The sequence below is a fragment of the Elephantulus edwardii genome, unplaced genomic scaffold (genome assembly GCF_000299155.1).
Source record: "Elephantulus edwardii isolate Elephantulus edwardi_28Jun2011 unplaced genomic scaffold, EleEdw1.0 scaffold00030, whole genome shotgun sequence".
Taxonomy (NCBI): domain Eukaryota; kingdom Metazoa; phylum Chordata; class Mammalia; order Macroscelidea; family Macroscelididae; genus Elephantulus; species Elephantulus edwardii.
The window spans coordinates 3466330-3479480 of record NW_006399780.1 but is presented as its reverse complement, the minus strand read 5'-3'; the positions used below and the strand labels follow the sequence as shown (position 1 = coordinate 3479480).

The following is a 13151-nucleotide window of genomic DNA, read 5'->3' as shown; positions in this document are numbered from 1 at the left end:
TCAGTAGAATCTTGCTTGCGTGTGAAATCAATGATATTGTTCTGTAGTTTCCACACTCAGTTGGGTCACCCTTCTTTGGGATGGGAACAAATATAGACCTCTTCCAGTCAGTTGGCCAAGTGGTTGTTCTCCAGATTTCTTGGCACAACTTGGTGAGCACATCCACTGCAGCATCTAAAGAAGGTAAACTCACATCCTCAGTTACAAATCAGTCAAACCCAGAGACAGCTAAGCAGGGAAATAGGTACATGAGAAACACTCAGTAGTTAACCAAAATGTTGGAGGTTCAAGTCTACCCTGAAGCACCTTGAATAAAAAGCCTGATCTGCTGGATTTAGAAGAGGCTGTGGTACTAGCGATATTATAGGTCATGTCAGATGGATCTTGGCCGAAAGCAGAAAGTACCAGAGAAATGTCTATGTTTCATTGATTATGCAAAGGCATTTGACTGTATAGATCACAAAAATCTGTGGGTGACTCTGGAAGAACGGGAATCCCAGCACATTTGATTATGCTTATGCAAAACCTATACTTGGACCAGGAGGCAGTCATCAGAACAGACCAAGGAAATACTACATAGTTCAAAATTGGGAAGGGTGTGTGCCAAGGATGTGTCTCCTACCTTCATATCTTTTCAATCTATATGTAGAACAGATTATCCAGGGGGCTGGGCTCTATGAGGAGAAATGTGGCATCAGGATTGGATGTAGACATCAACAATTTGCATTATGCAGATGACACAACCTTGCTTGTTGAAACTGAGGAGGATCTGAAGCACTTGCTACAGAAGGTCAAGGAATGAAGAATTGAAACTCAATATCAAGAAAACAAAGATTCTCATCACTGGGCTGATTGGCAGCATCATGATAGATGTTGAAGAGATTGAGATTGTTAACAGCTTCTGTTTGTTTGGTTCTTCAATCAACAGTTTTGGTACCAGCAGCCAGGAAATTGAAAGATAAATTGCATTAGGAAAGTCTGCTGTCAGAGATCTCTCCAGAGTATTGAAGAACAATGATGGCAGTCTGGAGACTAAGGTGCACTTGCTCTGCATTGGAAAGCTTGACAATGACTAGGAATGATAGAAGCAGAACTGATGCCCTTGAGCTGTAGTGCTGGAGAACAGTTGAATATACCATGGACTGTAAGGAGAACAAACAAGTTTGTCCTAGAGAGAGTGAAGCCAGGCTGCTCCTTGGAGGCAAGGATTCTGAAGCTTCGCCTGACTCTGACATAGTTTGGACATGTTGCAAGGAGGGGCCAGTCTGTGGAGAGGGACGTCAGGCTTGGGAGGGTGGAGGGACAGCACAGGAGAGGAAAACCCTCTATGAGATAGATTGATTCAGTCCTTTGGCTAATGGGGATAGGCGTGTCAGAGCCAATTAGATTAGCACAGCATAGAGCAGGATTTAGGGCTGTTGTGCATAAGGTCGCTATGAATCACAATGCAGTGGAGTACACTTCTGCTGGAATACAGAGAGTTGCCATGAACTGGAAGCAACTAAAGTAACTGCTTAGTTAATTTGTTAGTAATTTAGAAAGTACATGCAAATTTTCAGAAACATTAGTTGTTTTGTGATTGCTTTTTTGTTAATAAAAAACAATTGAGGATCTGTTTGAACAATAAATGACTGCATTCCATGATCTGCTGGCCATGATCGGCTTCCATTAATATTATATACAGTTAAAATCCAAGAGTGATTGGGCATTGACTAGGGAGGATAAAAGGAGAATTGATGCCTTTGACCTGTGGTGTTGGAGAAGAGTACTGACTATACCATGGACTGCTAAGAAAACGAACAGGTTCATCCTGGGGAGGGTTAAATCAGGCTGCTCCTTGGAGGCAAAGATTCTGAAGCTTCATCTGACATACTGTGGACATTTTGCAAGAAGGGACCAGTCCTTGGAGAAGAATGTCATGCCTGGGAAGATGGACGGACAGCGCAGGAGAAGACCTTCTATGAGGAGGATTGATTCAGTGACTTGGGTAGTGCAGGTAGGTATTAGGAACAGTGAGATTAGCACAGGATAGAGCAGGGTTTAGGGCTGTTATACAAACGGTCTCTATGAGTCATAGGCGACTCAATCGCACATAACAACAAAAACAATATCAAAGAAGATAATCTGGCTTATTCAGATTCTTTAACTAGGCCTCCCAAGATTCCTCTAGTCCAAACATCTGAGTACTGAGACTAAGTTTACATGGGGATCTCTGACCTGGTATCCTTTCAGCAGTGGTCAAGGAGAGAATTCTTTAAAAAGATGTAGGCAGAGCTAGCTTCCAAAAGTGTAATGTCAAAGAAAATGGTTATTAGGTGATTCTCTATTTTCTTAACTACTGATGGGAGATAGTTAACAGTTTTCATTTACTTGGTTCCACAGTCAACACTCTTGGTTACAGCAGCCAGGAAATCAGGAGATGAATTGCATTGGGAAAGTCAGCTGTGAGGGACCTCTCAAGAGTACTGAACTACAACGATGTCAGGCTGGAGACTAAGGTGCGCCTGATGCAGGTTATAGTCTTTGCAGTTTCGTGCTATGCATCGGAGAGTTGGACAGTGAATAGGGATGATAGAAAGAGAATTGATGCCTTTGAGTTGTGGTGTTGGAGAAGAGTGTTGAATATACCATGAACTGCTAGGAGAACAAATAGGTTTGTCCTGGAGAGGGTGAAGCCAGAATGTTCCCTGGAGTCGAGGATTCTGAAGCTTTGTCTGACGTACTTTGGGCATGTTGCAAGGAGGGACTGGTCCTTGGAGAGGGACATCATGCTTGGGAGAGTGGAGGGATGGCACAGGAGAGGAAGACCCTCGATGAGATGGATTGATTCTGTGAGTGGAGTGGTGGGAATGAATGTGTTTAAGATAGCGAGGTTGGCACAGGATAGAACGACATTTAGCATTCTAGTACATAGGGTCGTTATGAGTCGCAAGCGACTCGACACATAACAACAACAACAACAACAACTGATGGGCATGGTAAAGTGGTAAAAAGGCACATAATTGGAGACATCAGATCCAATCTCTCTATGACTAAATTCTTAATAATTGAAATAACAGTGCTGCTTCAATGATTTTACATACATATATATGTATGTATGTATATATATATTTATATATACACACACATACTTTTCTACTTATATATATATTTACATCTTTCTCTTTTAGCTAGTTCAAGTATTTTTGACAACACCCCCAAAAATACTCAAAATCACACTGTCTTTGAGTCAGCTCTGACTCATGGTGATCCTTCATTGGATTTCTGAGGTTTTAAATCTTTAAGAAGGAGATAGCCCATCTTTCTTCTGCAGATCAGCTTATTATGGATTGGAACTGATGACTTTTTGGTTCGAAACCTTACATGTTACACTATGTCTCTAGAGCTCCTTCAGAAAATCTCAAGTAAATTATCAGAAAACACTGGAACAAGTCTACTTTGTATCAGCATTTGGAATTGCCATCAGTCAGAGTCAACTATATGAGAACCAATAATTAAGACAATCATCTGTATCATCTTGCCATTTAGTAATTATCATGAGAAATTTCTATAAAGGGAACTCTGATACCCTAGTGGTTATGGAGTTGTGCTGTCAACGTAGAGGCACGAGGTTCAAATCTACCTACTGCTTTTGTGGGAGAAAGATGGGCTGTCTCCTTCCATGTGATTTTTGGCCACTGGAGTATCAGCTGTGCTGTGAATCACTTCTGACTTGATGGAACAATCACTCTAAAGTGAGCACAGTAAATGTCCCTTCAGAGGGACATCATCTTGGAAGGGTGGAGGGACAGCGCAAGATAGGAAGACCCTGGCTGAGATGAGTTGGCTCAGTGACTGAGGTAATGGGAGTAGGTGTGTCAGAGACAATGAAGTTGGCACAAGATAGAGCAGAGTTCAGAACTTGTGTAAGTAGGGTCGCTATGAGTCACAGGTGACTGCACAGCACAAAACAACACAGCTTTCAAGTGAGAACATTAAAGCTTAGTGTTGTTTTTGACTTTTAGTTTTTATTTTTTCTACAGTGTAAATTTGTAACTTATTTCATAAATTTACTCTTTAAAGGATAAGGAAGTTAAAAGGAAAATGTTAGTGAAGCTCTTGGTTTTAGAATGGCTTTAAGTATTTTAACAATTACACATTTTTGAATAAGAATATGTATCTCGGAAAGTTGTATCTGTGGATTTATTCAGCATTCTCATTGTTTTGTTCTCGTGTATTTTTGCTTAGAATTACTGAAATGTTAAATTTACCATTTAAAAATATATTACCCATTGGACATTCTATGCCCTTTCCCCCAGATAGTATAATTTATGTTTTAATTTTAAATTCTCTATTACCATATGAATAAGCTGACCAGTTCGCCCATTTTCCTTGTCCAAATCTCAAGGTGTGGCTACTGGAAATATTGTTCTTTGGTGGTTGCCTGTATGATTGACAGATTGAAGTTAGGATCTTTTATGGTCGGTATTAATGGATCTGATTCTTCAAAACTAAGTTGCTTGCTAAGAAAATTACCCTCTTTATTTCTGTTTTTAGTAGGTAGGCCTTGGCATTTGTCCAATAGTTAATGAGAAATCATAGTACAATTATGGTTTGAGCCCCCCCCACCCCCCCACCCAATTCTTTCTGTGTTTGACATAATGGTGAAAATTAAAGAACCTTGAGTGGAAGAATGCATCAATAAAATAAAAGCATATGGCAATTATACTCTGACCTTGATTCCCCCTCTTTGTAACTATATATTTTCAGAGGATTAATTATAATCTAAAATGTATCTGTGCCTCTTTGTGTTTGCTACTAGATGTTTGCTAGTAGAGTAATTGCATGCTATTTGCCCTTAGATGAAATAATACTTTCATAAATTATGAAGATAACAGAACTGAGATTTTTTTCTTTTTGAAATTAAAATGTTCTTATTGTTAATACTGATAAAAATCCATCTATACTTCAGATTATCAGGACAGATTAGTGTGTTACCTATAAAAGCTACACTTTTGTTTAAGTGAATAACAGATTAGTATACCTTGTTGTTGTTGATTGCCATCGAGTCGAGCACAATTCATTGCGACCCTATGAACAAAAGTCCTGACCCCCCTAAAAGCTGTTGATATTTATCAAAATTTATAGCGTTTCCAGAGGTAAGTTGTTTAGGAAGTGGATGCCATTTCTGCTTCCAAATTTACAATTAGGTGATATAAATAAAAAACTCTAAATTGTTAAAGATCCGTTAATGCTTTGGTAGTTCAAGGTGAAATCTAAAGGTAGGACATTTTAAAAACAAATGTGGCAGTCTTTTCCCTGTGTTCATTACATTTTTGGCATTTTTCATTTCCTACATATAGAGGTGATTGGCTATACATAATTGATAATATTAAGTATAGGATCTTGACATCATTAACATTAGGTTGTGCATGTATATATAATACCTGTCTGATGCACTGTCAATACCTTTTTAAGGTGAATGAATATCTTCAGTCTAAAATGGTTTCTCTTTATTATTTCTACCCTGCTTTACTTTTCTCTTTTTCCTATGTAGTGTTAAGTGCATTGTATCTTTGTTACATACTTCTCTGTCAAATGTGGTGAAAATAAACATTGTAAAATAAATACTCCATCGATGTTCTGATGGCTTAATGGTAAGAAGTTGCACTGCAGTCCTAAAGGCATGTGGTTCAAATCAACTATCTGTTCTGCAGGAGAAGGATGGGCAGTCTCTCCTTCTGTGGCATTAAAAAAAAACAACAACAACCAAACAAACTTCTATCTTACCAATTTCCACATGTACAGTTCAGTGACTCTTTATATTTTTCAAGGTATCTAGCCATTCTTGGAATAGTTTTATATATCATTCCACCATTATAAAAAGCAGAATCCCTCCTAAGCAAAACTTCTCACTCTTAGTAAAATCTTATTTATTTCTTTTTAATTGCTTATTTCATATAAGTGAGAGCATATAATATTTGTGCTTTTGTAGTTGACTATCTCAGCATGGTGGTTTCAAGATTCATCAGTCTTGTATATACATGGGAACTTCATTTTCATTTCTCTTTGTGACAGAGTTGTATTCTGTTGAGTTTATATACCACATTTTGCTTATCCATTCATCTATTGACGGATATTTCACTTGTTTTCCATCTTCTCACTATTAGAAAAGTGCTACCATGAACATTGGTATATAGATTTCTGTAGTCATTTCTGTTGTCACGTCTGGGTATATATTTAGAATTGGGATTGCTGAGGAGGCCAGATGCCATAGTTCATTATGTGTTGGACTGAAAGATGGGCAGTCGTTTCTCATAGTAATTTGCCTCCTAACAAACCTGATGGAGAATTTCTGTGACCCAGATTTGATGTTGTATCTTCAAGATTTTGAAGCAGCTTCTGATTCTTTTCCACAATGACTGCATCATTCTATGTTCCCAGCAGCAATGAATTAGGCTATCAGTTTCCCTAAATCCTGCCTACCCTTTTTATTTCTTAAATCATTACCATTCTTACTTGATTTCTTGGTGCTGCCATTCATATGTATAGATCATTTTTAGACTCAAAGTCTCTTTGCAGGTGATCGTCAATGTCCAAGGGCTTTTCTATGCAATAATTAGAGTCTGATACTCTCTGTGCTTCAGACTTCAAAGTGTAGCAACACTAGTAGAAGACAGCTGAGTGTAAGAGAAAGCAATAGGAAAAACTTAAAAGGGCTCTGTCAGTTTGAGTGGATTTAGTAAGGTAGAAGAAAACATTATATTTATTACTAAATCCTTGCATTCTGAGGCTTAGATCATTTATGTTGAAGCCTGTAATTGATAGCCATAGGATATCTTGAGTCTTTCATAAAGAGCTGTAGTTATCTTTATTAGATTTTATTTTTAAATATCTGGAAAATAGGCAATTCATTTTAGAGAGATTTTTTACCCAAAATAACTGTTTAAAAGTAAGTTTAATGACATAAATCAGCAGTTTTTCTGTGCCTGGAAAATCTGGTTTTCTTAAGTAACTTAGTCATTGACAGCTGATTTACTAATATATTTCCATTTAAAAAATTACTTTTTAATATCTAATGCTTTTTTTCCTTTTAGTTTTTTGTTGCATCAGATCCAACAGTAAAAACAGATAGACTGTGGCATGACAAGTACACTTTAAGGAAATCAATGATACCTTCATTTATTACAATGGATCAGTCTAGAAAGGTGAGGTTGAAGAGCTTTTATGTGTTTGTGATTTTGATGTTTTAATATTCTGTTTCACTGCTCATCCAAAAGCTGTACATTTCTTGTGGTTCAAATCCGCCAGTGACTCCAAGGGAGAAAAATGGGCAGTCTTCTCCCATTGTGATTTACAACTTCAGAATACTGATGGAGAGTCACTAAGAGTTGAGACTGACTCAATGACAGTGAATCTGAGTTGTACACTTGGTATTTGTGATTTAAAAAATTCTGTGTCATTTTTGTATTTCATAATATTCTTGAGGTAAAATGTGTCTTAATTGACAAGGGTACCATATTAATAGTCTTTTTTGAGTTCTTAAAGTTAATACTAAAACCAAATGATATTGCTATTGAGTTGTTAATCAATAGCTAATATGTTGCGTACAAGTATAATATTTGTAGGACTTGTAATTTTCATTTCATATAAAGGTAACCATAGAATATTTCCTTTTCTTAGGTCCTTTTGATAGGAAAATCAATAAATTTTTTGCACCAGGTTTGTCATGATCAAACACCAACTGCAAAGATGATCGCAGTGACAAAGTCTGCAGAGTCACCCAAGGATGGTATGATGATGATAGTACATTTCTTAAATGACTCTTTTGTTATTCTATTTGGTTGATAGATTATATGACTCGTTATCTGATATACCTTACTACAAAATGTAATTAACATATGTATTATTAGGAAATTATTTGACTTTTTTATACAGTGAAATAGTAAGTATTCAAATAAAAACAAATCCACTTCCTTATTTGAGTCCAGTTCAGGCTGATCCTCAGTCAGGTTTCTGAAGCTGTAAATCTTTATGGGGGAAGACTGCCCATCTTTCTCCTATATGACAACTGTTTATCATGTTCAGAATACACTGTTAGCCTACTACCTGTCATAGAAGAGCTATGATTTTCTCTCATTCTTCTCCATTTGTTCTTTTCTATATTGGTATTTATTATACATAAACTTCTCATATATTAATGATTGTAAATGCCAGTAGCAGCACAAATATTTGTTATCAATAAAGCACACCACAGATTTCTGTGCTCTGGTAGCAGCCACAGGAAAAATAAGAGGGAGCAAAATAAAAACTAAAACTTCCTGCCTCTGCCTCAGTAATTTCATGACACTTTATGTATGGCTGACTTATTTTGATAGCTTTCTAATGCTAATTATATTTGCTTTTTATATTATCATCTTGACTCCTTGTATAAACTTACTTTATACAGGACATTATAGTAGTTATGGACTAATGGAAGTAAGGTACAAGAAAAATACATAATAAAAGAAAATGAGATAGAATGATAAAATTCTTTGGATATTTTTGGGTAAGGCAACTGGAAAGCATCTTGAAAGAGGTAATATAGACAATGCCTAGGTTATGAACAAGTTCTCTTCCTATGTATGTCTTTTAAGTCCTATTTGTACATAGATAGGCATAAGTGCATATACAGTGTTTATTGTCAGTAAAGGCTTGAGAAGCCTTTTGAGTGATTTTAAAGCTACACTTGTAGCAGTGAAGGTGATTATGATAAAGAATGTTTTGCAAGTAGGATTTGCTTTGGTTGTGTCAGAGTGACAGGAAATTTACATTAACACTACAGGCAAGTATGAGTTGTCTATATGAGAGACATTTGTAACCCAGGGACTGATTTTTAATTGATTTGAAGAATGCATAGCATTTGACAGTGATGTAATGTTTGGTCTAGGAAGAGAGAACATCATGAACAAAAACGTGAACATGAAATAGTGAAATAACTGTTTTGAACATTATTGTAAAAATACAGAAAACTAAATTTTTGAGCAGAAGCATGACATCAGAATTGTTGCATTGTGTTATTTCCTTCTTTTTAGAATAATTTAATAGATTGGAGAGAGTTGAGATGAGAGGTTGGTAGCTAAACTAATATATTAGTGCGTGTTGTTTTAGTAATGAGTATTGGTAAATTAGACCACTAGACAACTGGGAAAGATAATTATTTAGCAAGTCTACATAGTCCTTTGTACTAGTCCAGACTAGTCAAAGTTTAATGACCCTGAATAATGGCAGCCCACAGTCCGGGTTGGAAGAGTAACTCATTCACTCACTCCTTGCCATCAAGTTGGAATTGATTCATAGATGATTTTCCTGTGGATTTTCAAAAGTTATAAATTGCATGAGAGCAGATTGCCCACCTTTGTCTCATTGAACCACTGGTGGATTTGAACTGCCAGAGAGACAACCAACCCAGCACTTTCAGGCTAGTATCTCAAGTCCTGAGGCACTATGCTGGAAATTGTGGCTTCCACCCCAAAACATTAAAGTAGATTCACGTCGTTAACTAGTCTCACGGAAGGGGCATTAATTTGATGCCATTCTTCCACTGAAAACAGTACTCATTTTCTTTACTTTGAATACAGTAGTTTCCCCTTAAGTAAAAAACTCAACTAGTTGCTTTTGAGTCACTTGTGACTTACAGTGACCTTACTGGTGCCAGAATAGAACTGTTCTCCATATCCAGTGGCTGATCTTTCAGAAGTAGATTGCCAGGCTTTTCTCCTGAGGTGCAACTGAGTGAGCATATTTTGAATAGCAAGAATACAAAAATGGGTTTTTCTTAATAAAGGTATTATTTTAAAGAATAAACTACAAAAAATAATCTTAAAGTCTTCTATTATTTCTAAATTTGTTAGCTTGGATAGTAGAAAGAGAGACCTACTACATTTGAACTGTAAAGGGCTGGGCCATTTGCCATTTCTTATCCTTGGTTAACCTTGAAAAATATTTTACTTTCTATCTTAAATGATTATTCAACACTGGAATTATTTTCTAGTTTAAGGGCTGGGGTTGTTTTGTTTTAAATGAAATTTAGTATTTTATAAATGTTTTTGTGGTATTAAATGTAAAGTAACTTTATGAGATGTTCTTTGCATGATTTCTTTTTATTTTGAAGCTGCGTAAGCCAGCCATCTTTTTTGGTGGCAGTTGAAATTTATTGAAGGACTGCTAAAGAATTTTGAACTGCTTTCTCTTAGTTTAATCTGTGACACTGTGATATAGTATATTCTAATATTATAACATTACCACAGACTTGGGCAATTCAAAAAGCTTATACACACTTGTTATTTGCCTTATATCTTCTTAAGAGTAATTTTATGAAAATATCATTTGTTATGTACAGATAGTGAGTCAGTATTGCTTTATGTGCTTTTTGTACTTTTACCAAAATGTTTTAATGATATTTAAGGTTAGTAATATTGTAGAAGGCAAAAATGTAAATATGTACTATAAAGTGAAAATAATATTAGAACTTTCAGTCTTGTGATTCTGCTTTGTATTCTAAATGTGTATACAATATGGCGTTTGTATTTCAAGTATTGTTGGTTTTTCTAATGCGATTTTACAGGTGCTGGTACTGACTTTTATTTTCATGTTTTTTAGGTTTCCTTTGTTAAAATAAAAATGATATATGTAAGCATTCTTTTTTTCTTCTGTTATTTACAGCTGCAGATTTATTCACAGATTTAGAAAATGCATTTCAGGGGAAAATTGATGCTGCTTATTTTGAGACCAGCAAATATCTACTAGATGTTCTCAATAAAAAATATAGTTTACTGGACCATATGCAGGCTATGAGGCGATACTTACTTCTTGGTCAAGGAGATTTTATAAGACATTTAATGGATTTGTTAAAGTAAGAAAACTTCTCATTTTTATAAATATATGGTAAATTTAGCATGGAAAAAGAAAGAGACTTAGAATTTTGTGTATTCATTTTATAAGAATAAATGGTTTTGATAGAAAATGAGTTGAGCATGTCTTAAAATAAAATATGAAAAGAAATTTTTCCAAGGATAAACTCTCTTTTCTTTTTGCTGTGGCTTTATGCAAAGCATAGGAGTCTTTGTGCTCTGCTTTATTAATAAGTATTTATACACCTTGCTGCCACTGGCACTTAAAATCATTAATATATTAGAAGTTGTGGTTTTATTAGTCTGATTGAATTTTAGTCTGTCAATAATCAGAAAAGAAAATATATACTTTAAAACAACTTTTAGTTCCATGTTTTATTTTCTATTATGTTGTTGAAGATAATTGAAGAAAGAAGGAAAAGAAAAGTATTGTCCTTTATTTCCATTCCTCCAAAGTCCTCACCCTCCCTCCTCATGGCTGCTTCTCACCCAGAAATAATCATGTCCTTCTCCTTCATCCATAGAAATAGCAGGCAGCCTTGAGTGAGAGCAGGTTATGCTCATAAATATAGAAATAACTAGACCTAGGCATGCAATCCAGGGGTGCCTGAGCAACCAATATTGGCAAGCAAGCACAGAGTTATAGGCCACAACATGTAACACAATTATTTTCATTTATAGGGAGATTATTACTATTTTTTGTGCTTCCTTTTCTTACTGCTTTTGAATTGGTTCTGGTCACTTAGAGAGTGAACCTGTAAGACAGAGTAGAGTTACCCACCGCATTTCCAAGGGTGTGCATTTTTACATTAGCTAACTGCTACATATTTCTTTCAAGGAGTGGTTGGCAGGTTTGAATTGCCAGCCTTACTGTTAGCAGGTAGACATGTAAACACCACCCCTTGAGGGCCCCTTCTACTCTCTTTAGGACATTTAAAATAGTAAGTTACCTTTAAATTATACCTATCTTAGTCAAGCAGTTGTTTTAAGCCTTTGTTCCTCAAACTATCTGCATCAGAATCCTCTAAAGGGCTTATTAATGTGGATGTTTAGGCCCTGTTTTCAGAATTTAATTCAGAAGATTTAGAGTAGAGCTTAAAACTTTAATTTTGTAACATACTCCACAGGAGAAGGATGGCCAGTTTCCTTCTGTGGGATTTACTGCCTTTCAAAATCCACTGGAGCGTCCGTTATGCGTCAGTTCCAACTCAGTGGCACATGACAACAACAACATATTCCTAAGTGATACTGCTGTTGCTGATATGGGGATTACAGTTTGATAACTACTGTGTTAAACACAAAAGTTATTGTCTTACCTTCTTACGAGAAGCCAGTCTCCAGCATTTAAAATAACTGAATATACCAGTATGACAAATAATTGAATACTTCGAGGCACATGTAGCAGTAGCCAATATTTGTCTACTTGTTCTTGTACGACATTGTCAAATCATATTTCAGTTAACTCCTGGGAGAGCTGATCTACTAAACATAAAATGCTTTGTGATTATACATATTAGTGTTGTTGTTGTTGTTGTTGTTATGTGCTGTTGAGTTGCCTGTGACTCATAGCAACACTATGTACAATAGCTCTGAAGCCTGCCCTATTCTGAGCCATTCTCACTGACTCCTACATACCTACTCCCATTGCCATAGTTACTATATTGAGGTTGCATTTAAAGAAGGGATTTACTACAAAATGTCTGTCTAGTCATGAGATCAATACCTGTTTAAAGCATGAGTGATGATAAGCTGTAAAGGGCAAAACTTTGTGTTCATATTAAACCTGCAATGATAAATGTTATGAGACTAAAATGTGAACACATGTAGAGATGTGCAAACTCCGTGGGGAAAGGGCATAGGTGTAAAAGTTGATGGAAGTCGCATTTCTTAAAGTGAAAGGTAGGAGGTATAGGATAAAATTGTGTATTAAACCATTTATATCACAATGCATTTGACTCATGTTGAATAGAATATATGGAGCTTCTCTGTTTTGCATTTAAATGAACATGTTCCCAAAATTTTGTGTTTCAAGATTTTAAAAAGGATTTATTTGAGAATAGTTCATGTTATATGTGTTTTACTGCCTTGTCTTTGACCATTTTACTGTTACTGGTGAATTGATTTCTGAAGTCCTTTGAATTAGTAGAATTTGTGTGTATGTTTGGGGATGATTGCCTATAATTTTATCTTTACATATATCTTCAGAGATATATTTAGAAATACAGATACCACTAGCCTTTGTTTTTTGGTTTTTTTTCTATAATTATATTTTATTAATTT

At 35.7% G+C, this 13151-nt stretch overlaps 1 protein-coding gene across 1 annotated transcript in view; it reads left to right on the top strand.

Moving 5' to 3' along the window:
- The window catches only part of TUBGCP3 (tubulin, gamma complex associated protein 3), a 130284-nt gene that overhangs the window by 69146 nt on the left and 47987 nt on the right, over positions 1-13151 (top strand). The window contains exons 12-14 of the mRNA XM_006883803.1: positions 7077-7187; positions 7663-7771; positions 10684-10873. Of these exons, the coding sequence (XP_006883865.1) occupies positions 7077-7187; positions 7663-7771; positions 10684-10873 (410 nt within the window). The remainder of the gene's footprint in view (positions 1-7076; positions 7188-7662; positions 7772-10683; positions 10874-13151) is intronic.